The sequence below is a fragment of the Eschrichtius robustus genome, chromosome 3, assembly GCF_028021215.1.
Source record: "Eschrichtius robustus isolate mEscRob2 chromosome 3, mEscRob2.pri, whole genome shotgun sequence".
In the NCBI taxonomy this organism is placed as follows: Eukaryota; Metazoa; Chordata; class Mammalia; order Artiodactyla; family Eschrichtiidae; genus Eschrichtius; species Eschrichtius robustus.
The window spans coordinates 88,837,488-88,864,671 of NC_090826.1; the positions used below are offsets into that span (position 1 = coordinate 88,837,488).

General features: G+C 39.1%; 1 protein-coding gene across 3 annotated transcripts in view; it reads left to right on the top strand.

Moving 5' to 3' along the window:
• CDC14A (cell division cycle 14A) overlaps positions 1–27,184 on the top strand; it is a 190,807-nt gene that overhangs the window by 78,089 nt on the left and 85,534 nt on the right. For all 3 annotated transcript variants that reach the window (XM_068538080.1, XM_068538081.1, XM_068538082.1), the window contains 2 exons: positions 16,903–16,969; positions 19,940–20,002. In XM_068538080.1, coding sequence (XP_068394181.1) covers positions 16,903–16,969; positions 19,940–20,002 — 130 coding nt within the window. The remainder of the gene's footprint in view (positions 1–16,902; positions 16,970–19,939; positions 20,003–27,184) is intronic.

Below are 27,184 nucleotides of genomic sequence, written 5' to 3' on the forward strand. Positions count from 1 at the left end.
TATTGGTCCATATGTATTAGCTTGGTAACTTTTTTGGTATTAGTGATTCATAAATCTGCTAAAACCCAATTTTTCTATGACATATAAAATTAAATGGGGAATACAACTATACAGACAATAAATAACATCTAGGGGCCCAGTTTTGAAGACAAATATAGAAAGTGTGACTTAAAAAATAATGACTAGGTGCAGAGGTGAGGTTGAGGTAGGGTGCTGTGCTGATATCCAGTGGAATAAAGCTGGTTGAATGTTGGATATCCTATCATCACCAGTTTTTAGTTGAGCGGTTTTTTTTTTTTTTTTTTTTGGTGGGTCTCTTCCTGGATAGGTCCAGGAACATATTTTTGTGTGGCTATTTTATTTTAGCTTGGAGAAGAGGCTTATAGGTCAGTGTTTCCCAAAGTTACATTGGTTCTCATACTTTGTTTTAAAAAGTCTGGGAAGGGGACTTCCCTGGTGGCGCAGTGGTTAAGAATCTGCCTGCCAATGCAGGGGACACAGGTTCAATCCCTGGTCTGGGAAGATCCCGCATGCCGTGGAGCAACTAAGCCCCTGTGCCACAACAACTGATCCTGTGCTCTAGAGCCCGCTAGCCACAACTACTTAGCCCATGTGCCACAGCTACTGAAGCCCGCGTGCTTAGAGCCTGTGCTCTGCAACAAGAGAAGCCACCGCAATGAGAAGCCCACGCACCGCAACGAAGAGTAGCCCCTGCTCTCTGCAACTAGAGAAAGTCTGAGCACGGCAACGAAGACCCTACGCAGCCAAAAAAAGTCTGGGAAGCTTTAAAAAATATTGATGCCAGGTTCTACTCCCAGAAATTCTGATATAATTGGCTTGGGGTGAAGTCTGGGTGTTGGGATTTTTAAAAACTACCTACATGATTCCAATATGCTGCCAAGGTTGTGCACTACTGCTCTATAAGGTTTACCCTGGCAAAAAAAAAAAAAAAAAAAAAAATTCAACAGTCAAATAAGTTTAGAACTCTCCATCTTGGAGATTTTACAGAGCACATTCCCATTTTAAGGATTCTGAATGGTTCTGAGTAATAAAGTAACCTGTTTAACTCAGAATTTTCCCAAGTACTTCATCCTGAAATCCCTCCCCATCCCCCTCCCACTTCTATTAACATCCAGCAGAACTAGCTTTCTGAGACTCTAGGATACATTTCCTGATCCACACCTGTGTGGAACAGAATAGATCTCTTGGGATTAGAATAATAAGCTGCCATTTGTGGAAATGTTTTTGTGTGGTTTCCTGAGTTTTAGAAATAGACGGCTTGTCAAATAATGATATTTTATCTAATATGAACAGGAATAATGAATTTTCTCTTAAAGCAGACGATGCCAGAAAACCTTCCTTAACAGAGAACCCACAAACCTCCCCCAGCAATCCTTTAATGACATTTGTCATTAAAATGAACCCATACTGTTTGTGTTCAGGGATGGGTTTGTTGTGTTTTGGGGATGACCCCTAGTGATATCCCGGTTGCTGAGTTAGTGTTAATGCGGCTGAGTCTTAATGCGAAATCTCACCTGGGCATGCCAGAACTTGCAGGTCTCTTAACAGAGGCTCAGAGGGGTCAACCACTTAGAACTTGGCATTAGGCTGCCTTCTTTCTTCTAAAGCAAAGTAAACATGTGCTGGTAGATGTTAGATGCAATTATAAAATGTATCTCTTTACATAAAATGTTGAACCAGATATTTGTTAGTTTAAATATGATACTGTGATTTTTGTTAAAGTTTATTTAGCATTAACTTGGTACTTCAAAGGGAAAGTTCTCTTTACCATGTTTTTTCCCTGAGTATCAAAAATGTAGAAACAAAATTTATTTTATGCTCTCTTAAGACTTTCATTCTCAACTTTTCTTTATGATGGCTAACTCTCTGCTTCTCAGTGTTGATCTTTGGGGTCATTTCTACCTCCATGGATCTTTAATAAACCTTTACTTTTGATGCTTGATGTGATGGGAAAGAATCTGCATTAGTTTTTTGTTTTTTTTTAAATTAATTAATTAATTTATTTATTTTTGGCTGTGTTGGGTCTTCGTTTCTGTGCGAGGGCTTTCTCTAGTTGCGGCGAGCGGGGGCCACTCTTCATCGCGGTGCGCGGGCCTCTCACTGTCGCGGCCTCTCCCGTTGCGGAGCACAGGCTCCAGACGCGCAGGCTCAGTAGTTGTGTCTCACGGGCCTAGCCGCTCCGCGGCATGTGGGATCCTTCCTGGACCGGGGCACGAACCCGTGTCCCCTGCATTGGCAGGAAGATTCTCAACCACTGCGCCACCAGGGAAGCCCCTCTGTTTTTCATTTATTCTTCATTTCAAACAACTTCATTACCAGAAATGCTTTCTTATTGTTTTGTGTAAATATGTTCTTTCATCTCTGGTTTCATCTGCTCATTATTAACATTTACAGGGTTGCTTCATTGTGAGTGATTTCTTAGATTCGTAGGTTGCAAACTGGTGTGTTGGTAAACCGACTCTGTAATTAAAGAGCATTTGCTGATTTCTGTGGTGTAAATTTTCCCTCCAATGCTGATTTGGGATCTCAAAATTTTTGAATGTCTAACAGTTGACTCTTGAGAGCCTGTAGAAAGACAGCTTTAGGACAATAGGGAATCAAGCCCTTTCTCTTTGTATCTCTTTGTGGATGGTGATTCTAGTTTTCTTAAATTTAATTTTTCTTCTACTGCTTCTCTGCAAAATAAATGTAAAAATAAAAATAAACAAAAAATCCCAATTGCTTCACCTATTAAAATATTCATAATTTAGTCTTTCATTCAACAAATATTTATTGACTGCCAGTGATTTTTATAACCACTTCATAATAGTTTTATGGTTCAGTTGACTATTATGCCAGAAATCACATTTAGAAAGATAGAATTGCCGGGACGGATAGAATTTGGATGGTCAAGCATGAGGTTGAGCTAAATTTGTATTTGGGTGTCTCTAGATAGCTGTTGGTTGTAACATTAGTCTTCTGTATTGGGGGTAAGAGACACATGATGTATTCTTCAGCAGAGATGAATGATTAGAAATCCTGGGTGTTTGGGGTATTACCTTATCTCCTGAATGAAGAGCAGCCTTGTGTTTACCTGTTTAAGAGAGTAATGCAATATATGGTAAAACTGTCATGGTAGATAAGTGTTAGAGCTGTAGTTTTCCCAGGCAGCATAGGATGTGCAAGCGTTTTCCCTCAATTGACGTCTATGGGATTTCAGTGGTCCTTTATGAGGGAGGTGGAAAAATACATGTCCTCTTATTCAACTCAGTAACTATTTGGCTCAATAAATATAAATGAATGCATGGATGAATGAGTAAAAAAGCAAACCAGGAGTTAAATAAACAGTTGGGAACCAAAACGCAATAAAAACTGTGGGAGTATAAAACTTTGTAGCACATTGGTATAGTGATTTAAATCCTGAAAGCTCTGTGTAGCCTCTCTGAAGTGTCTGGGTTAAAATAAAAGTGTGTTTAATACCACTTGACAAAGGAAGAGAAAACTGCTTTGAATGTCACTGCTTTTTAGCTTTATTCAGTTAATACTCTTTGGCAAAGAGAACAGAAAGAAATGATTTTAAATGGACAGAAGGGATTTGGGGTTAATGCAAAGAAAGCTCTTCTTGCTAGTGAGGATGGAGGTGTCAGGCTCTTGAGTTAACAAAAGTGGCCATAGGATATTATCGAACATTTTCTTGGGATGATCTCCCAAGCTCCTTTACTTAATTTAAACATTTATTGACAAACGTTTATTGACTATCTATTTCATGCCAGGCACTGTATTAGGTACTAAAGAGACAATGGTGAGTAAGAAAACATATAGATCCTGTCTTCTTAGGGACTATTGTAGAGAGAGAGTCAGAGAATCAACTAAGCACATCATGATATAATGTCAAACTGTAGTTAAGTCCAGTGGAAAAAAATGGGGACCTGATCTAGCCGGAGTGGGGTTGGAGGATTTTCCCTGAGACAAGTCATCTTTGAGCTGGGGTCTGAAGGGTGAGTAGGGTGACCTAGGCAAGGCGATTGGAGAACATGTGACCAGAGGAGCAAAGGTTCTGAGTGCCCCTCTGAGGGGCTCAGGGAAGGGGGTTGTGATAGGCGGGGCCAGATACCACAGGCCTTGTATCCATTTTAGGATTTGAACCTTCCCTCGAGAGAGCAGTGGGAATCAGAGAAGGGCTACAGCAGAAGAGTGACTGGATCAGACTTGCCTTTTAAAGAAATCACTCTGGCTGCCGTGAAGAGAACTGATTAGAAAGACGAGGAGCGGATGTGGGGAGGCTCTTGTAGTGTATGGAGAGGTGCTACGTGAGAGGCAGCAGAACTGAGGAGAAGTAAATGCGTTCACAAGATGTTTAGGAGGGAAACACAGTGGGGCACAGTGCAGTAGGGTACGGGAAATGAGAGAGACAGAAGGACTTCTGGGCTGTAGCTTGAGTGATTTTGGAAGCTGTGTCCTTTACCAAGTTACAGAGGGTTGGAGGACTAGATTACTGTTGTTGTTTTGAGGTAGGGGCAGATTCAAGAGATTCTTCTTACACAATGAGTTTGAGATGCCTTAAGACACCCAAATGGAAATGTCATGTAGGTGGTTGGCTGTCCTGCCTTGGAGTTTTAAGGACTTTGTGCTAGGGAGATAAATTTGAGGGTCATTGGCAGATAGATGGTAACTTACATAGATGAGATTGTGTAGGGCAGTGGTTTTCGAAACGTGGTCCCTCCTACCAGCAGCACTGATACCACCTGGAAACTTGTTAGAAATGCAGATTCTCAGGCCCCGTTCCGTACCTACTGAATCAGAAACTCGTGTGGGGCCCAGCATTCTGTGTTTTAAGAAGCCATCTTGGTGATGCTGTTGCTGATGAATGCTAAAGTTTGAGAGCACCTGGTCTCGGAAGAGAGTACGGAGTGCGGAGAGTTTGAGTCTGGAATTGAATCTTGAAGAGACTGGGAGGCGAAGGATGACTTTGCAGAGGAGATTGGGAAGGAGTAGTGTTTAGAGAGGTCGAAGCAAAATCCAGGAACAGTGAAGAGAATATTCAGAGGGAATTACTTGTTCTTGACAGAGTAAACAAAATGATGCTTGCAGAATGTTCCCTGAACTTAGAATAAGCAAATCCAGAGACAGAAAGTAGATTAGTGATTGCCAGGGTTGGAGTGGGGACGGGGAAGGAATGAGGAGTTATTGCAAATGGGTATAGAGTTTCTTTCTGGTGGTAAAATGGTTTCGAATTAGTGGTGTACATTGTGACTATACTAAAAATCACAGCATTATTATTATTTTTTCACACACACACACACACACACACACACATTGTATTTTATTTTTACAAGAGATAAATAGACTGACACCAAGCATTGTAAATGGATGACCACAACAAAAGCAACAATGATTGCGATTACCAAACACGAAACACACTCATACTATATCATAATATTGACATTCAGTCCAGTAATCCTCCACTGTAACAGCTCCTTTACTTTGCAGTGAAAATTGATTTGTATATTTTTTGCCTCTGAGTCCTTGTGGGATTTTTTTTTTTATTCAAACAGAAAGTCACAAAAATTATAATCATCCTCATCAGTTCGCTCAGTCCCATGCAATTAATTTTTTTTTCATCTTGATCTTTTGTTAGCACTTTTATGAATTCATCAGTTTTTCATTAGAGTTCTGAAAATGCTTATTCATTCAGTTCAGCAGTATAGTCAGTTACCAGAAACCTGTACTTGTCAGAGTCTTTTCCATGAATTCCTTGAAGATGAAAACCTTTTATAGGAACATATTTGCAAAAGCATCAGAGTACACCGAGAACTGTCTGTAAATGACAAAAGACTTAAAAATGACCACGGTTAAAGATTTGATGAAAGTTCATAATAATGCAATTGACAAGGAAATTTAGTTATTTCTGAGATGTACATTTTAAAGTAATAACTAGAATTATGACTTATAACATTATACACAGCATTATGAATACACTAAAAGTCACTGAATTGTACACTTTAGAAAGGCTAAAATGGTGAATTTTATCTCAATTTAAAAAAAGTCCCCTGGGCTTAGCCATATGGAGATCATTGGTGACCTCAGTGAGAAATGTTCATCGCATGGATGAGGGTGGAAACAGAACAGAGGAGGTTAAGATGTGAGAGAAGAGAAGGTGGGGGCAGGAAGATGAATAATTTTTCAGAGAAGCCTTGTTTTAAAGAGGAGGCCAAAGAGAGGGTGATGGCTGAAGTCAAGAAAATTTCGGGTATTTTTTTTCTTTTAAAGATGGTAGGGACTTGAAAATGTTTAAATGCTATTGGGAAGGATCCAAGAGAGAGATACGGAGAGGAAAGAAATCATCCACTGTGTTGAATAATGATGCAGTTTCAGAGTAGGAAAGGACGTCTGAGTTTAATAGAGCCTGGTGTTTTCCTAATCTTCGCCTCCATTTCCTGTGACAATGTAGGTGAAAAATATTTCTTTCAAGCCATCTGCCAATTCAAACTTGAACGTCGTGTGGGGCAGGTTATCTTGCTGCCTTCCAGGACCAACCATTTTATTTTTAGATGGTTCTAACTACATTGGATGGTTGAGGAAACTCAACAGGGAAGATTTATTTATAAAATAGGAGATAATATTGCTTTTACAGAGTAAAAATTTTCAGCTTCTTAAAGTACTTTCTAACTTATTAGAGTCATTTCCTTCATTCTCACTTCCAGAAGAACCCAGTGCTGCCACTTCCTGAGCCTTTTGCGAATTATCTGGTACTAATTGGGTTGATGCTCTGAGTTTTCCCATCACCTTAGTATTCGGTTTTCTTGGTCTTCTAATTTATTTTTTATTTATTTATTTATTTTTTTTATTCCAAGTTTTTTAATATCATGAAGGTGGCACAGACTCACGAAAATTAAACAATTTTAAATGCAGAGTTTCCTGCAATTCTTTCCACAAAACCTTGAGATGTTGTTTTTCTTTTTTTATTTTATTTTTTTCACACACACACACTGTATTTTATTTTTACAAGAGATAAGTAGACTGACACCAAGCATTGTACATGGATGACCACAACAAAAGCAACAATGATTGCAATTACCAAACATGAAACACACTCATACTATGTCATAATATTGACATTCAGTCCAGTAATCCTCCACTGTAACAGCTCCTTTACTTTGCAGTGAAAATTGATTTGTATATTCTTTGCCTCTGAGTCCTTGTGGGATTTTTTTTTTAATTCAGACAGAAAGTCACAAAAATTATACTCATCCTCATCAGTTCACTCAGTCCCATGTAATTAATTTTTTTTTTTCATCTTGATCTTTTGTTAGCACTTTTATGAGTTCATCAGTTTTTCATTAGAGTTCTGAAAATGCTTATTCATTCAGTTCAGCAGTACAGTCAGTTACCAGAAACCTGTACTTGTCAGAGTCTTTTCCATGAATTTCTTGAAGATGAAACCCTTTTATAGGAACATATTTACAAAAGCATCAGAGTACACCCAGAACTGTCTGTAAATGACAAAAGACTTAAAAATGACCAATGTTAAAGATTTGATGAAAGTTCATAATAATGCAGTTGACAAGAAAATTAGTTATTTCTGAGATATACATTTTAAAGTAATAACTAGGATTATTACTTATAATATTATACCAGAACATATAAGATTTTTAGAAATTTCATGTAATGTCTGAAACATTTATATTAACATATTTCCATACAAATACAAATATAAGATTTTTAGAAATTTCATATAATGTCTGAAACCTTTATATTAACATATTTCCATACATATTTCCATACAAATACAAATATAAGATTTTTAGAAATTTCATGTAATGTCTGAAACATTTATATTAACATATTTCCATACAAATAAGCCAATGAAAGTTTAGTATTAGTTGTTTTGTTTGTTGTTTTATACTGCAGGTTCTTATTAGGCATCAATTTTATACACATCAGTGTATACATGTCAATCCCAATCGCCCAATTCAGCACACCACCATCCCCACCCCACCGCAGTTTTCCCCCCTTGGTGTCCATATGTCCATTCTCTACATCTGTGTCTCAACTTCTGCCCTGCAAACTGGCTCATCTGTACCATTTTTCTAGGTTCCACATACATGCATTAATATACGATATTTGTTTTTCTCTTTCTGACTTACTTCACTCTGTATGACAGTCTCTAGATCCATCCACTTCTCAACAAATGACTCAATTTCGTTCCTTTTTATGGCTGAGTAATATTCCATTGTATATATGTACCACAACTTCTTTATCCATTCGTCTGCTGATGGGCATTTAGGTTGCTTCCATGACCTGGCTATTGTAAATAGTGCTGCAATGAACATTCGGGTGCATGTGTCTTTCTGAATTACGGTTTTCTCTGGGTATATGCCCAGTAGTGGGATTGCTGGGTCATATGGTAATTCTATTTTTAGTTTTTTAAGGAACCTCCATATTGTTCTCCATAGTGGCTGTATCAATTTACATTCCCACCAACAGTGCAAGAGGGTTCCCTTTTCTCCACACCCTCTCCAGCATTTGTTGTTTGTTGATTTTCTGATGATGCCCATTCTAACAGGAGTGAGGTGATACCTCATTGTAGTTTTGATTTGCATTTCTCTAATAATTAGTGATGTTGAGCAGATATTCATGTGCTTCGTGGCCGCCTGTATGTCTTCTTTGGAGAAATGTCTATTTAGGTCTTCTGCCCATTTTTGGATTGGGGTGTTTGTTTCTTTAATATTGAGCCGAATGAGCTGTTTATATATTTTGGAGATTAAAAATCCTTTGTCCGTTGATTCGTTTGCAAATATTTTCTCCCATTCTGAGGGTTGTCTTTTCGTCTTGTTTATGGTTTCCTTTGCTGTGCAAAAGCTTTGAAGTTTCATTAGGTCCCATTTGTTTATTTTTGTTTTTACTTCCATTACTCTAGGAGGTGGATCAAAAAAGATCTTGCTGTGATTTATGTCAAAGAGTGTTCTTCCTATGTTTTCCTCTAAGAGTTTTATAGTGTCCAGTCTTATATTTAGGTCTCGAATCCATTTTGAGTTTATTTTTGTGTATGGTGTTAGGGAGTATTCTAATTTCATTCTTTTACATGTAGCTATCCAGTTTTCCCAGCACCACTTATTGAAGAGACTGTCTTTTCTCCATTGTATATCTTTGCCTCCTTTGTCATAGATTGGTTGACCATAGGTGCGTGGGTTAATCTCTGGGCTTTCTATCTTGTTCCATTGATCTATGTTTCTGTTTTTGTGCCAGTACCATATTGTCTTGATTACTGTAGCTTTGTAGTAGAGTCTGAAGTCAGGGAGTCTGATTCCTCCAGCTCCATTTTTTTGCCTCAAGACTGCTTTGGCTATTCGGGGTCTTTTGTGTCTCCATACAAATTTTAAGATGATTTGTTCTAGCTCCGTAAAATATGCCATTGGTAATTTGATAGGGATTGCATTGAATCTGTAGATTGCTTTGGGTAGTATACTCATTTTCACAATGTTGATTCTTCCAATCCAAGAACATGGTATATCTCTCCATCTGTTGGTATCATCTTTAATTTCTTTCATCAGTGTCTTACAGTTTTCTGCATACAGGTCTTTTGTCTCCCTAGGTAGGTTTATTCCTAGGTATTTTATTCTTTTTGTTGCAGTGGTAAATGGGAGTGTTTCCATAATTTCTGTTTCAGATTTTTCATCATTAGTGTATAGGAATGCAAGAGATTTCTGTGCATTAATTTTGTATCCTGCAACTTTACCATATTCATTCATTAGCTCTAGCAGTTTTCTGGTGGCAGTGTTAGGATTCTCTATGTATAGTATCATGTCATCCGCAAACAGTGACAGTTTTACTTCTTCTTTTCCAATTTGTATTCCTTTTATTTCTTTTCCTTCTCTGATTGCCATGGCTAGGACTTCCAGAACTATGTTGAATAATAGTGGTGAGAGTGGACATCCTTGTCTCGTTCCTGATCTTAGAGGAAATGCTTTCAGTTTTTCACCATTGAGAATGATGTTTGCTGTGGGTTTGTCATATATGGCCTTTATTATGTTGAGGTAGGTTCCCTCTATGCCCACTTTCTGGAGAGTTTTTATCAGAAATGGGTGTTGAATTTTGTCAAAAGCTTTTTCTGCATCTATTGAGATGATCATATGGTTTTTCTTCTTCAATTTGTTAATATGGTGTATCACATTGATTGATTTGCGTATATTGAAGACTCCTTGCATCCCTGGGATAAATCCCACTTGATCGTGGTGTATGATCCTTTTAATGTGTTGCTGGATTCTGTTTGCTAGTATTTTGTTGAGGATTTTTGCATCTATATTCATCAGTGATATTGGTCTGTAATTTTCTTTTTTTGTAGTGTCTTTGTCTGGTTTTGGTATCAGGGTGATGGTGGCCTCATAGAATGAGTTTGGGAGTGTTCCTTCCTCTGCAATTTTTTGGAAGAGTTTGAGAAGGATAGGTGTTAGCTCTTCTCTAAATGTTTGATAGAATTCACCTGTGAAGCCATCTGGTCCTGGACTTTTGTTTGTTGGAAGATTTTTAATCACAGTTTCAATTTCATTACTTGTGATTGGTCTGTTCATATTTTCTGTTTCTTCCTGGTTCAGTCTTGGAAGGTTATACCTTTCTAAAAATTTGTCCATTTCTTCCAGGTTGTCCATTTTATTGGCATAAAGTTGCTTGTAGTAGTCTCTTAGGATGCTTTGTATTTCTGCAGTGTCTGTTGTAACTTCTCCTTTTTCATTTCTGATTTTATTGATTTGAGTCCTCTCCCTCTTTTTCTTGATGAGTCTGGCTAATGGCTTATCAATTTTGTTTATCTTCTCAAAGAACCAACTTTTAGTTTTATTGATCTTTGCTATTGTTTTCTTTGTTTCTATTTCATTTATTTCTGCTCTGATCTTTATGATTTCTTTCCTCCTGCTAACTTTGGGTTTTGTTTGTTCTTCTTTCTCTAGTTTCTTTAGGTGTAAGGTTAGATTGTTTATTTGAGATTTTTCTTGTTTCTTTAGGTAGGCTTGTATAGCTATACACTTCCCTCTTAGAACTGCTTTCGCTGCATCCCATAGGTTTTGGGTCGTCGTGTTTTCATTGTCATTTGAATCTAGGTATTTTTTGATTTGCTCTTTGATTTCTTCAGTGATCTCTTGGTTATTTAGTAACGTATTGTTTAGCCTCCATGTGTTTGTCTTTTTAACGTTTTTTTCCCTGTAATTCATTTCTAATCTCATAGCGGTGTGGTCAGAAAAGATGCTTGATATGATTTCAATTTTCTTAAATTTACTGAGGCTTGATTTGTGACCCAAGATGTGATCTATCCTGGAGAATGTTCCGTGCGCACTTGAGAAGAACGTGTAATCTGCTGTTTTTGGATGGAATGTCCTATATATATCAATTAAATCTATCTGGTCTATTGTGTCATTTAAAGCTTCTGTTTCCTTATTTATTTTCATTTTGGATGATCTGTCCATTGGTGTAAGTGAGGTGTTAAAGTCCCCCACTATGATTGTGTTACTGTCAATTTCCTCTTTTATAGCTGTTAGCAGTTGCCTTATGTATTGAGGTGCTCCTATGTTGGGTGCATATATATTTATAATTGTTATATCTTCTTCTTGGATTGATCCCTTGATCATTATGTAGTGTCCTTCCTTGTCTCTTGTAACATTCTTTACTTTAAAGTCTATTTTATCTGATATGAGTATAGCTACTCCAGCTTTCTTTTGATTTCCATTCGCATGGAATATCTTTTTCCATCCCCTCACTTTCAGTCTGTATGTGTCCCTAGGTCTAAAGTGGGTCTCTTGTAGACAGCATATATATGGGTCTTGTTTTTGTATCCATTCAGCCAGTCTATGTGTTTTGGTTGGGGCATTTAATCCATTCACGTTTAAGGTAATTATCGATATGTATGTTCCTATGACCATTTTCTTAATTGTTTTGGGTTTGTTTTTGTAGGTCCTTTACTTCTCTTGTGTTTCCCACTTAGAGAAGTTCCTTTAGCATTTGTTGTAGAGCTGGTTTGGTGGTGCTGAATTCTCTTAGCTTTTGCTTGTCTGTAAAGCTTTTGATTTCTCCATCAAATCTAAATGAGATCCTTGCCGGGTAGAGTAATCTTGGTTGTAGGTTCTTCCCTTTCATCACTTTAAGTATATCATGCCACTCCCTCCTGGCCTGCAGAGTTTCTGCTGAGAAATCAGCTGTTAACCTTATGGGGGTTCCCTTGTGTGTTATTTGTCGTTTTTCCCTTGCTGCTTTCAATAATTTTTCTTTGTCTTTAATTTTTGCCACTTTGATTGCTATGTGTCTCGGCGTGTTTCTCCTTGGGTTTATCCTGTATGGGACTCTCTGCGCTTCCTGGACTTGGGTGGCTATTTCCTTTCCCATGTTAGGGAAGTTTTCGACTATAATCTCTTCAAATGTTTTCTCTGGTCCTTTCTCTCTCTCTTCACCTTCTGGGACCCCTATAATGCGAATGTTGTTGCATTTAATGTTGTCCCAGAGGTCTCTTAAGCTGTCTTCATTTCTTTTCATTCTTTTTTGTTTAGTCTGTTCCGCAGCAGTGAATTCCACCATTCTGTCTTCCAGGTCACTTATCCGTTCTTCTGCCTCAGTTATTCTGCTATTGATTCCTTCTAGTGTAGTTTTCTTTTCAGTTATTGTATTGTTCATCTCTGTTTGTTTGTTCTTTAATTCTTCTAGGTCTTTGTTAAACATTTCTTGCATCTTCTCCATCTTTGCCTCCATTCTTTTTTCGAGGTCCTGGATCATCTTCACTATCATTATTCTGAATTCTTTTTCTGGAAGGTTGCCTATCTCCACTTCATTTAGTTGTTTTTCTGGGGTTTTTTCTTGTTCCTTCATCTGGTACATAGCCCTCTGCCTTTTCATCTTGTCTATCTTTCTTTCTGTAACTGTGGTTTTTGGTCCACAGGCTGCAGGATTGTAGTTTTTCTTGCTTCTGCTGTCTGCCCTCTGGTGGTTGAGGCTATCTAAGAGACTTGATGGGAGGCTCTGGTGGTGGGTAGAGCTGACTGTTGCTGTGGCGGTCAGAGCTCAGTAAAACTTTAATCCACTTGACTGTTGATGGGTGGGGCTGGGTTCCCTCCCTGTTGGTTGTTTGGCCTGAGGCAACCCAACACTGGAGCCTACCCGGGCTCTTTGGTGGGGTTAATGGCAGACTCTGGGAGGGCTCACGCCAAGGAGCACTTCCCAGAACCTCTGCTGCCAGAATCCTTGTCCCCACAGTGAAACAGAGCCACCCCCCGCCTCTGCAGGAGACCCCCCAACACCAGCAGGTAGGTCTGGTTCAGTCTCCCCCAGGGTCACTGCTCCTTCCCCTGGGTCCCGATGCACACACTACTTTGTGTGTGCCCTCCAAGAGTGGGGTCTCTGTTTCCCCCAGTCCTGTCGAAGTCCTGCAATCAATTCCCACTAGGCTTCAAAGTCTGATTCTCTAGGAATTCCTCCTCCCGTTGCCGGATCCCCAGGTTGGGAAGCCTGACGTGGGGCTCAGAACCTTCACTCCAGTGGGTGGACTTCTGTGGTGTAAGTGTTCGCCAGTCTGTGAGTCACCCACCCAGCAGTTATGGGATTAGATTTTACTCTGATTGCGCCCCTCCTACCGTCTCACTGTGGCTTCTCCTCTGTCCTTGGACGTGGGGTATCCTCCTTGGTGAAGTCCAGGGTCTTCCTGTCAATGATTGTCCAGCAGACAGTTGTGATTCTGGTGCTCTCGCAAGAGGGAGTGAGAGCACGTCCTTCTACTCCGCCATCTTGGTTAATCCCCCGAGATGTTGTTTTTCATTCTCTATAGATTGCTGGTTTCACTGCTCTCTGATTTCTTTATAGGCGCACATGCAGAAAGCCTAGAGTCAAGTTCCTCTGACTCCAGGAGCAGTAAATTATGCTTCTCACTACTCTTTGTATGAGTACATGGTAATCTTTTTCTTTTCCTTTGTGCTTTGTCTAGTTCCGCTTGCTCAGACGGTGCCGCGTGCAGAGTCCTTGCACCCAGCACTTAAGACCGGAGCTCCTCGTGCGACGGTCTTCTAATTTATTATCATTCATGTATCTGACTTCCAGCTTTCAGAATTTTATTGCTGTTGTCTGTACTCATTCTCCCTGACCTTGTTGGATTCCATTTAAAAAAGCCTTTTAAAATTCTCTTTTTAGTGGGGGTTTTGTAGATGCATGGATTTACTCTGCCACCTTTATCTTTCTCTCTTTTTTTCCCGCAGAGAATATGTAACATGTTTTTGTGTCCCTTCACTTTTATGGTTACTTTCCTTTGACTATGTATGAGCCAGGTGCCAGTAATAAGCCATTTCTCTCTTGCCTAGTTACGAGGGCAGGTTTTGGGAACCTGTTGCCTTCATGAGGATTAAATGTGTTAATGCATCTAAATTACCCAGCATAGTAAGTGTTGCAAAAGATATGTCATCAACTTTCCCCGGTCCTGAGGATGTGACTTAATTTTATCGTATCCCTTATTATATTTCAATTTGTAAATGTCAGCCTGTCTTTCTAGCCTGCTGTGACTGCTTTGTATCCTAATTTTGTTGGATGGCCTGTTAATGCTCCCTCGCTCTCAGGTCTGCACATTTGATCACCAAGTCACCAGAGCTCTCTTTTCAGTTGTTGGTAAAAACAGTGGCTGTGCTAGGACAAGAGATATCATGATAATCTCACCATGCTTTGCAGACAGTACAAGAGACTGGATCTGGAGCTTTTCTGATAACTTATATTTGTGGATCAGTTTAGCTGCGTCTAGGTGGGAAGATTCACTTGAGGGAAGTAAGGAGCACCTTCAATTCTTATCATTTCTTTTACTCTTTTTAAATATAGAGACGTTTTTTTCCTAAGTTTTTCTTTTCTCTACCAAAGCAGTCGTTTTTAAACTAGGGTCTATAGAGAGAATTCAGATGACAAAATTATCTTTATTTTCACTAACCATACAAATTATAAGATTGCATTCAATTATAAATGTTGGAAATAAACTATAGTAGTATTAGCAATATAAGTGACTTTTTCACAATAGAAACTACAAACATTTTCATATCCCATTGCAGTTGTTGCATATATCTTAAGATATTTATGTTCATTCCTTCTTTAAAATTATAGTTGTTATCAGACCTGCTACTAGATCTTGTTATATATCAATATTAATAATAAAGTATGGTATTATAAATTTGTTTTGTTACATTTTGATGACTTCGCATTTAATTGCATTAGTGTTCTGTTATTTCTATGTATTTTATTTTATGCATTTAAAACCATTCTGAGAATAGGCATTCACAGGCTTCATCAGAATGCTGAAGGGGGGTCCATGACACGCAAAAGATTCTGAACCCTTGTCCTAAAAAGACAAGTTCCTGCAAAGGAATGTGTGGTTATTTATATAAACTAGTATTTTGTCTTAGATCCCCAGCTACTCCTTTCTCTGGTTGAATCCCTTAAAATTTGCTTCTTAATGTATGGCTTATGGCTTTACAAGATATTTGAAATGGGGTTATTTTGTTTTTCACTGACCCATGAGTTTAGATGGCATTAAAAAAAGAACTCTTGAAAATCAGGATGAAATATCTAGAATAACCCTTCCTTAACATAGGTTAACTTTGATGTTTCAGGACTTAAACATTTCTGTTAGGCTGCTTTGCTAACCTACTCTTTTTAAATTAGGTTATCAGGATGCTGAAACTCAGTGATGTTGACGTTGCATTTAAATTCGTGGCTTATCAGCCATAGTTTCAAGTTACCTTAGATGGTTGTGATATAAGATTCAGTTTTATGTTATGTGTTAAAGCCTTTAAGGGTCATTTTCTCCCCATGGAACATCTTCTGTGGGCGCCCCCTTCTCCCCGCCGCCTTGGACCGACTTTGTGTGGTACATTTGACTTTGTGATTGGCAGGTGCCTGACAGCTCTATTCCTTCGGGTCAGCAGTGGGGGCTGGGAGGAGCGACTGAGAGCGTTGAGGTCAAGCTTCTTGCCTTGGACACCTTGGAACATTGTTAGTGTTAAGGCTCCAGTGCCAGTTCTTGCTAACTGACCTGAACTTGATACTTCAGTTTTATGTTGCCTAAAGCAGGCCTGCTAAGTTGCTCTAAAAATGTAAATAAAGGATGAAGCACTCAGTTTTCGGTGCAGTAGGTCTCCACTCCTTTCGACAGAACACTTCATGGTGCATTAGAAGCTCTCCTGGATCCTGAGAGGAGATTGTTTGGAAGCATTTTCCTTGGCATTTTTTTGTGGGGGGGTGGGGGAATGAGGGTGGGGCGGGGGGCAAAATGGAGGTTTTTAAATGGCATTTAATCCATGAAAACAACTGCCAGGTTCTGTTGACCTGCATGCATTGTCCCCCTTAAATTTTTACGCTAGTATTTGCCATGTTCCTGACACATGGTTGTTTCTCTGTCTGAATACTTCTCATGATGATGCATGTTTTAGTTAATGAAATACTCACTGTTAATAATAATAAGAATAGTCATAATATTTATTGTTTCCTTTGTGCTAGGCACTATAGGAAGGACTTTATATTTTTTAAATGTAATCTGACAACAATCCTGTGAACAGTAGCTGCTATCAGTACCTTCATTTCACAGATGAGGAAACCAAGACTCATAGAGGTAAAATAACTTGCTCGAGGTCCCAGCCAATTCGTGGCAGAGTTGGAATTTGAAGGCAGCCTGATTCCAGAGCTCAGGTTCCTAAATCTGCTTTCTTATTAATTCAGCTAGTTGGATTAAAGCAACTTCAGAAGTTCTGGAGTTAAGCTAGTAGGATCTGATGTGTTACATAAGTTTACCATGTTGACAGCTGTGACGCCAAATAAGCATGTCTCCAACTGACTTTGGTATTTTATTATTTGAGGGTTCTAAATGCATGTTTTTAATGTTAAGTTTTTTTGTGTTCATAGGGATGCTTCCTTTGGAAATTGCACTTACAATCTCACCATCCTCGACTGTTTGCAGGGAATCAGAAAGGTAATAACAATCTCCTTGCTGTGGTTGACACTGTAGTTTAACAATATGAAAAAGGCATTATGTCTATATCCTTGTTTGTTGTTGGAGAGAAGAGAGGGGAGGGAATAAGAAGGTGGCTTTCCACTTCTTAAACAATGATGGATCTGTAATACACAGACCACAGGGCAAATAGGGGCGCTTATAGAAGCGGAAGGGGTCTCCCTTTCTCACTTAAACTATTTGTGTTATCACTTCTATCTGCTGCCGTGCCTGTGACGTTGCTTTGTCACCTGCTCAGCTTCATTATCAAGCTAGATCTTGGTGTGGGAGGGACAGGAAGTTATCTAAATCTCCTCTGTTAATGTGGAGAACATTTCCACATTGTTTTTCTAACTGATAGTACTACATGCCCATGAACATGAAGTAGTAAGCAGGTCAGATATTATTATCTCATTTTTACAGTCCAGGAAACAACCCCAGAGAAGTTAAGTCACTCTCAGGGCCACAGGGAGTTATTAGGAGGGCTCATTCTAACTCAGATTTCCATATCAATCTGGAGTTCTTTCTCATATCCTATCCAGGTATGTCATAAATCAATGGTTGTCAAATGGTGGGGACTTGTGCAGAGATGCAAATTCTCAGACCTCATCCGAGACTGATTGAACCATAAATTCTGGGAGTGCTGCCCTGCTGTCTGTGTTTGTATAATCCCTCCATGTGATTTGATGCACTCTAAAGTTTAGAGTCATAATTATTTAGTTATTTATATATATTATGGAGAAGGTAATCTAAAAGATTTTTGAGAACTTTGGAACATGTTTTAGAAACATTGATTTACAAGCTGAGAAGTCATGCATGCTCTACTGTGAATTCTAATGAAGGTTCAAGGTACATCATTCCATCTAGAACACATAGTCATGACTTATGAGTCAGGAATGTACGTGTTTCAGAACCCATTGGCAAGGGTCATCGTGGACTGTAAATATAGTATCAGTAGTGAGTCTTGTTCTAGTTTCTTTTCTCTGATGTAATATAACATTGCTTTTGCCCTGTTTTATTTTGAGAAAATTGTTATGGTAAAATATGCTACGTGTTTTCTGTATGTATATTTTTGACTTTGATATTTCATCTAGAAATGAATTTAGACTCTGTAAAACTTTAGTTCTCTTTTCACTTAAAAACTATCAAGATAATCTAGCCTATCCCCTGCAAATAATATCACCAACACACACTTCCAGTAACACCAGTTAAGAACCCTTATGGATATATCACCCAGTATACAACCTAAAATTGTAGCATTTAAAAAAGTTATTTACTTATTGTTACTATTATTATTATTTTGCCTATCCTGCCATCTGGTACAGGCTGTTTCTTTTATAAAACTTATGAAATTGAAAAAGAGTTCACACTGGAATATCCTTGCCTGTTATGGTAACTGGTAACTTGATATAGGCATTTATGACATCCTTCCTGTTACAAAGGAAAAGCATGACTTTGTTCATTAATAAGGTCTTCTGTAAATTTCTTGTTTCATCAAATGCTGGGGTTTATCTTACCCAAATGAAGATGGGATTTTAGAGGGTCTGATAGATTGTTCAACATGTCTTTAAGCAACTGGGACACACTGTCCCTCTGTACATTCTTCTATAAAGCATCGTGTGCTGGGCTGTTTTTGTGGCAACGAGCACCATACCTCCTAAGAAGGTAGACAGAATATGGCCACATTTTTCCCTTTTTAAGAAGCATATCTTTCTGATTTTGATGTGTTAGCATCATTATAAGCATCAGTTATATATGTGTGAACCACACACAGAGGCATACACAAACACAAACACACTAAAAAAAAGAGGAAGGAAAGTGGTACTTCAGGGCATTATATTCTCACCGTTTTCTCTGAAATTGTACATATGGATGAAGTAAGCATCTTTGTTTAAAGGTGGAATAATTTAAATAGCTTGTTCTGCTTATCCTGTAGAGGTTGTCTAAATCAGTGTTGTCAGAATTTATAAGAATCACCTAGGAAGGCATTTTAAAAACGATGATCCAACCCCCAAAGAACCTGATTTCATAGTTCTGGGATGGGGCCTAACGGTCTGTATTTTAAATATAAATTACCTTAAGTGCAGGTGGTCCAGGTTCTACATTTTGGAAAACACTGGTCTCTGAGGTATTTTCAAAGATAGATGTACTGAACTTGGCTTAACAGTTTCTTCTATTTTTAATGACTTGATCATGTAACTTTCAAGAGTAACTGTGGCTTTGTATTCGATTGTAATCTGTACAGCTTCGTGACATACAAAAAAAAAAAGACTGTCCTCTTCAAAATATTTTATCTGAGTAAGCCAGATAGTTTTTAGTTCTAAGTCATTGGTTACAAAAAGGAGTATGAAATTTTTCTTCGTGTTGTTAAACAGATCAATTATTCCTTCTAAATTGTAAGAGTAGTCAAGTACATTTTTGCTCTGTCAGAAACTATCACCATAAAACAAATTCTCTCAATGTAGAGTTTTAGGAACAAATAAGGGCCTAAAATGCCCTTTTTACTAAGTATCTCACTAATGATAAAAGGAAAATAAAACCTAAGAATAATTGTTTTTTCTTCTAACTGAAAATTTAATCACTATTATATACTCTGTCATAGTTAGGTATAAATTAATTGCATAGTTCCCAATAGGTTTTAACTCTACATTTGCTAGTATGTTCCATTTTATATACATAAGTAATTTTACATACAAAACTAATGTATATTAGACCTTAAGAGGCATATTTTGTGGGACATATTTCCATGTTTTTCTAAGTGTTTAGTCCCACTGGCAAGAAAATCTCAAAGCAAAATTAGATGTTAGATGATTGCTTGGTATGCATTACAAATAAAGGTTTCAAGCTTTCTCCTTCAGATCAGGCAGGATCATTTGTGAGCAGGAATTCCAGAAATGGCTAGAAGTCGTTATCAATTTCACATGGAAAAACTAATTCAAATTCTTATTTTAGGGATTACAACATGGATTTTTTGACTTTGAGACATTTGATGTGGATGAATATGAACATTATGAGGTTTGTACACTTTATCTTTTTGCAAGATATAATTTCACGTTGATTAAATTGTTCTTTTTTTCCTAGCACTCAGGTATTGCAAATTGATTGGCTGCTAAATAAAAGCATTCTGCAGTTTTCTATAGTTGTCAGTTTCCTCCTCTCAGCTTTGGTTATTGCCTTTGAACCAGGACTTATCAAAATTTTCGTTGGGAAAATGCCATATCTCTCTATATTCTTTCATCACACCTTTATTGACAATTACTTTGAACCTTTAGTTTGTAAGAAAAAATAATTTAAAACTACAGTTTAGTAGTAAAATTTTGTTACTTTTATTTTTTAAAATTTATGTTTTGGTTAAAACAAAACCGGATTTATGCCTTATAATATTTTTGACTACATATATTTTATTTTGAACTACGTCTGAATGTACTCAGTTCTAAGAGTTGGCTGCATTTTTTCCCCCATGGTGCCATTACAAAGCTTTCGAATAGTATCTTGCCTGTTCAGTGAAGCAGTTTAGGCAAAGGCTGTCCAAGTTACATTGTGCTATAAGGAGATGTTGAGGAAGAGCACTTCCGGGGTAGTAGAGGAGTCTAGAAGTGGTTAACTTTTCCTAAAGATGAGACATCTGTAGACTCTGAGTAGTCTGACCACTCCATGAAACTGAGCTCGTCTGTCGTGGCTCTCCTGAGGAGTTATAACATTTATCACCCTCCTTAGTAAGACAAGGGTAGCCCTCACATTCTGGGCTCTAGTTCAGGATGTGTCTATTTGGATATCCTGCTTACATGTTAAACTTAACACATCTGAGAAAAAATTAATCATCTTTCACCCAAACATGGGCTTCTGCTTTGTTCCTCTGTATTAATGGAATCACCATTCTACTGTTCACCCAGGCTCAAGACTAGAAACATTTCTTCCCCCCGCCGCCCAAATCTAATGAGTATTTGAGTTCCCGTTGCTAGGGACCCAGTGTGTATTTCATCTCTTTCTTCCTTTCTGTTCTTACTTCCTTCCCCTGGCTCAGGTCTTGTGTCCTCTCCGGTAGACTATTATAACTGCTCTTCAAGGAGCCCAGGCTCTTCTCCTCTTGGTCTTTCACACACTTGACTGAGTGGTCTTAAAACAGAGCTCTCGTCTTGTCTTGGCCCCAAACTGGCTGCCGCTCTCATTACCTGGCTCAAATGAGGATAAACTCCCCTGTCCTCGTATTGTTAGCTTTGGATGAGGTCCAGCCCACCTTGCTAGCCTGTCTCCTGTTTCTCCCCTGTGTGCACTCTCTGTTCCGCCCGCACCGAGCCGCTTATTTACTGTTTCTTGAATGTCTCTGCACTCTGGCTGAGCTTTCTTTCTCCAGATACCCGTCTCCTTTAACATTTTCCTCCTTCACTTGTGTGTGTAAAATCCTCCACAGGTCAGCTCTCACTCTCTACAGAATTCTCTCCCTCTCAATTTCATGTGTCAAAATTTGTGCTTTCCATTTTTCTTACATCATGGCTATTTGCACACAAGCCTTATTTTCCTTATTAGATTGTAAATTCCTTGTGGGTGGGACATGACTAAATGGAAAATATGTATTGCGTTCTTGGATAGAAAGATTTAACATCATAAAACTGCCACTTCTCCCCAAATTAATACATGTAGTACAATTTATTAAAAATCTCCAAAGAATTTCTTCTTCTTTTTTTTTTTAATTAATTAATTAATTAATGTATTTATTTGTAGCTGTGTTGGGTCTTTGTTTCTGTGCGAGGGCTTTTCCCAGCTGCGGCAAGCGGGGGCCACTCTTCATCGCGGTGCGCGGGCCTCTCACTCTTGCGGCCTCTCTTGTTGCGGAGCACAGGCTCCAGACGCGCAGGCTCAGTAGTTGTGGCTCACGGGCTTAGTTGCTCCGCGGCATGTGGGATCTTCCCAGACCAGGGCTCGAACCCGTGTCCCCTGCATTGGCAGGCAGACTCTCAACCACTGCGCCACCAGGGAAGCCCTCTTCTTCTTTTTAAACTCCAAAAGCATCGTTATTGTGGCATTTCTAGTAGTGTCAAAAGAAAAAAATCCTACTCCCCCTCCCAGAAAAAACGAACTAGAAACAAAAAGACTATGTACTTATAAGGGGAAAGTTTGAATAAATAACCTGTAGTACAGATACACCATGGAATGTTACGCAGTCATTTGAAAAAATTGATTTGAGCTATACCACTTGTCTTGGAATGATTTCTATCATATATTGACTAGAAAAAATTGATACAGAAGAGTGCTTATAGTATAATCCCCCCTTTTTAACAAACAATGACAAGACCCCCTCCACCCTGTACATGTATATGTGTATCTGTGTTATATGAGCAAAGGTAATTTCCTGTGAAGCGAATGAAGCTTAAATTTTAGAGGGCCCCACTTGCATGGGCGCCTTTTTTGTGTTCATAACATTGTATTCTTTTCTTAAAATGGGCCTCCACATTAGATAAGTTTCAGGTGCTGCCAAAACCTGAATCTCTGTGCCACGTTTATGAACCTGGAGAAAAATGTATGGCAAAACTCTAAAGCCATTTCAGTTAAAGGAGAGATTACAGTGGAGGCTAGAGAGGGAGGAGGCGGAGGACATGCCACAGTAAAGAGAGAAAACTTGTCGATGTTTTACTTATTCCTTTATCTTTTTAAAAACTTTAATGGTGATGTTGAGAGTTAGTTGAAAAAGCTATTGAAAAACCTGAAACATAGTATAATTTCATTCTTGAGAACCAACTAACAAACCAAGCATCTGGTAAGAATGTGGTTACACCGTAACCTGGATAAATAACCACCATCACCACCATCACCACCACCAGCAACACCACCACAACCAACACCACCACCACCACCACCACCAGCACCACCAGCACCACCACAACCAACACCACCACCACCAGTACCACCACTACAACCACTACCACCAGTACCACCACAACCGCCAGCACCAGCACCAGCACCAGCACCACCAGCACCAGCACCACCACCACCACCAGCAACACCACCACAACCAACACCACCACCACCACCACCACCAGCACCACCAGCACCACCACAACCAACACCACCACCACCAGTACCACCACTACAACCACTACCACCAGTACCACCACAACCGCCAGCACCAGCACCAGCACCAGCACCACCAGCACCAGCACCACCACCACCACCACCAACACCAGTACCACCAACACCACCACCAGCACCACCAGCACCACCACCACAACCAACACCACCACCAACACCACCACCAGCACCACCAACACCACCACAACCAACACCACCACCACCAGTACCACCACTACAACCACCACCACCAGTACCACCACTACCACCAGCACCAGCACCAGCACCACCACCACCAGCACCACCACTCAGGTAATGGCAGGAGGGAGAGGAGGCAGTTGGTGAACATTTGAAAAGTTTTCCGTCAGATAACTTCCTCTTTGAGAACGATATATCCATTCTATCATAAAGCCAAAAAATAGAAAATCACAAGTCGAAGTGTGATCGGCAGGTGGTAGGCATTTCATAAACGCTGCTTAAGGAATAAATGGATATAAGTAAAGGAACCCTCTTCCCGACAAACTGTGGACCATTCGTTCCTTGTCATAACTTCTCCCACTGTTTGCTCTGCTTCGGTGAGTCTGGACATTTGGTAAACTTGTGGAATAGCTAAATTCATAGGCTTCATTAGCTCCAACAAGGTCAGTATTCCAACGTCGTTTGTAGTTTTCAAAGTAAAATTTTATCACTGATAGCAAATTACGAGAATGTAAGTCTTAGATAATATGGCAATGCTCAAGTTAAAGCTTTTTAGAAAGGCACTTCTGGACTAAACCACATTTAATATATAATATGACTCAAGAAAAAACCTAAAGTAATGATGCGGCAGTTGTACGTGAGATTAAAAGGGAGTCTTATGGAAGAAAAAAAAAGGGAGTCTTTATGATAATAGTGCTGCTTACGCATGCCGTTAATGACAAGGTCAGCAGAGCACAGGAACCGCCCTGCTCATTCTGCAGAAGGGTCCAGAGCAGTGCTGTCCAACAGAAGTATATGAGAGTGTATCTATCTATGTACATATTTTAAAATTCTAGCAGCCATATTTGGAAAAAGTGAAGAGAAATGATGAAATTAATTTTAATGATATATATTTAATACAATATACCAGAAATATTATTTCAACATGTAATCAATATAAAAATTATTAATGAGGTATTTTATGTTTCTAACTTTGAACTGAGCCTTTGAAACCCAGTGTGTAGTTTATACTAGGGCACATCTCAGTTTGGACCAGCTGCATTTCAAGTGCCCGGTAGCCACACGTAGCTAAAGTGCAGATTCTGCAAGGACAGGCTTGCCAGTGAACTCTCATAGCCCCTCAGAATGACATGAAACCTAGGACGAGCAGCACAGGTTGCACCTTCTAGCTTCAGGTGACCTAACTGTTCACATAAGAATTCATTTCAAGGCTCTGTTCTATTTAGAAGGCTTGGGGTAAGATATCTCAGATAGCTTGCTTAATTTTCTTGTGGCTTCCAAATGGTCCACTGTATTAACTATTGATAAACAAATGTATCTTCGAAAATATGGTCTCTCAGGTTCTTTGCCAAGCCGATGTGGAACTGTGCATTCTTCATATTTGCACTGATCAAATAGATGTAACCCTGGGAGCTATGCTGGGAAGGTCCAGTAAAGTAACTGCAAGATGGTGGCCCAGAAGCTTCTGCTAGGAATCAGTGTCACCTTTTCCAACAGGCTTCTTAAGGTATTTTCCAAGGACTTGAGAGCTAAGAGCAGTCACTCCTTTGAAACCTAACCATCGATCAGTACATTTGAAAAATAGCAACAGACCTTTTGCCCTCAGGAAAAGCAATGAAGATGAAAGAGTTTGAGTATTCAATCAAGTTATGTACCTGGAGGTATGTGAGGAACTGTATCCTCTCTAGTAGTAAAGCTTACTGGTTTATTGCTAATATAGGACAGTATTCTGCTTGTAAGACTCTGAAGTAGCACCCACATAGAGGCTGCCTTCAGTCAATTTCTGTTCCTTTGGGGAACTATCCTTACCAAGTAAGACCTTGTCTAAACACCACCGATCACTAATGATGCTACTCTGAAGCAGTCATTATTCATCAAAGAGAATTTGAAGTTGTGTCTTCAGTTCCTTATATTGGGTGTCCCCTAAACAAAGCAAAATGGGACTTTCCACTGTTTACCAGAAGGCTTGCCATATTTGATGACGTCCCTGTGTTGGCCATGCAGAGATGAGCTCACAGAGCAGTACCCTGCACCTAGTTGAGGGGAGGGGAGAGGGAGAGAAATGCAAAGAAATGCAGCTTCAGTGGCAGCATTTGGAGATGCCTCATCAGTGTGGCTTACATTAATTACCGCATCCAGAATTTGGTCCATACAACTTTGAGGAGCTGCCTTAAATACCCTTTTGGGAATCAGCTGGAGCTTAAAGTTCACGTAAAACCTACTTCAAACGCTAAGAAGTTACTTTGACTTCTTTCTTTGAGCTATTTCATATCTGCCATTATTTTTTTTCTCCATAAATCATTCCTTTATTTTGAGAAAAAAATGCTTTCTATGAAATAATTTTGTCAATATGAGGATATTTCCCAGAATATCAAGTTATTATTGACTAGCCCCTGTGCTTTTTACATGCTGGCAAACCTGGGACACTTCTTCACCATGGGTTACTTGATGGAAGCGGTTAGAGCTGGGCTTGGCTTCTGTAGGCCTGGAGACAAATTGGTTCCTGCCTATTTGAGAGTGGAGTCACAGCTCAAGGCTTCCTCTTGTTTCTCCCGTCACGGCACCCGGGGAAAATGTGACAGTATTTGATCAGCACTGTGTGATCATAGCTCACAGCTTATGGCAAGTGGCTGGGGAACTCTGGCTGCCCCAGCCCCTGCCCAGGAAACTCCATTCTGTTACACCAATTGGGAAGCTCTGTTCTACAGAAATAATGGTGTACAGGTCAACGTTTGTTTTTCTTTTTCTTTTTTTTTTTTCATTTTTAAAAGGTTTATTATCTGTCACTTAAGTACAAAAAATGTTTCAAGTGAATGTTGTATTTCTACCCTTTAAAATATATATTTTTTCAATTTTATTTTATTTTTTTATACAGCAGGTTCTTATTAGTCATCCATTTTATACACATCAGTGTATACATGTCAATCCCAATCACCCAATTCATCATACCACCACACCCACCCCCTGCCGCTTTCCCCCCTTGGTGTCCATACGTTTGTTCTCTACATCTGTGTCTCAATTTCTTCCCTGCAAACTGGTTCATCTGTACCATTTTTCTAGGTTCCACATATATGCATTAATATATGGTATTTGTTTTTCTCTTTCTGACTTACTTCACTCTGTATGACAGTGTCTAGATTCATCCACATCTCTACAAATGACCTAGTTTCGTTCCTTTTTATGGCTGAGTAATATTCCATTGTATATATATACCACATCTTCTTTATCCATTCGTCTGTCGATGGGCATTGAGGTTGCTTCCATGACCTGGCTATTGCAAACAGTGCTGCAATGAACATTGGGGTGCATGTGTCTTTTTGAGTTATGGTTTTCTCTGGGTATATGCCCAGTAGTGGGATTGCTGGGTCATATGGTAATTCTATTTTTAGTTTTTTAAGGAACCTCCATACTGTTCTCCACAGTGGCTGTAACAATTTACATTCCCACCAACAGTGCAAGAGGGTTCCCTTTTCTCCACACCCTCTCCAGCATTTGTTGTTTGTAGATTTTCTGATGATGCCCATTCTAACTGTTGTGAACCAAGATGATGTATTACACTCTTTATGGCCTCAATTTGGTAACTTTTCAGTTAATTTATTGAACAGATGTTTATTAAGTACTTCCTGTTTGCTCAGTATATTTACTAGGCTAATATTTTTTTTTTCAGAAGGCCTCCTGTAATTTTGTCTCTCCATAGGTGGAGTTAGAGCCTTTGTTCTTATCACCTGCTGTCGTAGATTCCATATATTCTTGTGCCTCATTCTGCAGACATTACCATGTTTGACCCTTCTCATATGTTATACTTCCATCTTTATGTTTAGCAGATTAATTGTCTATACAGAATTTCTCACTGATCTATGAAAGGCTGAATGTGGAAAATTTTGCCCCTGAGGCATTCTAGAAATTCAGCAATTCATAATCCATCATTATTGC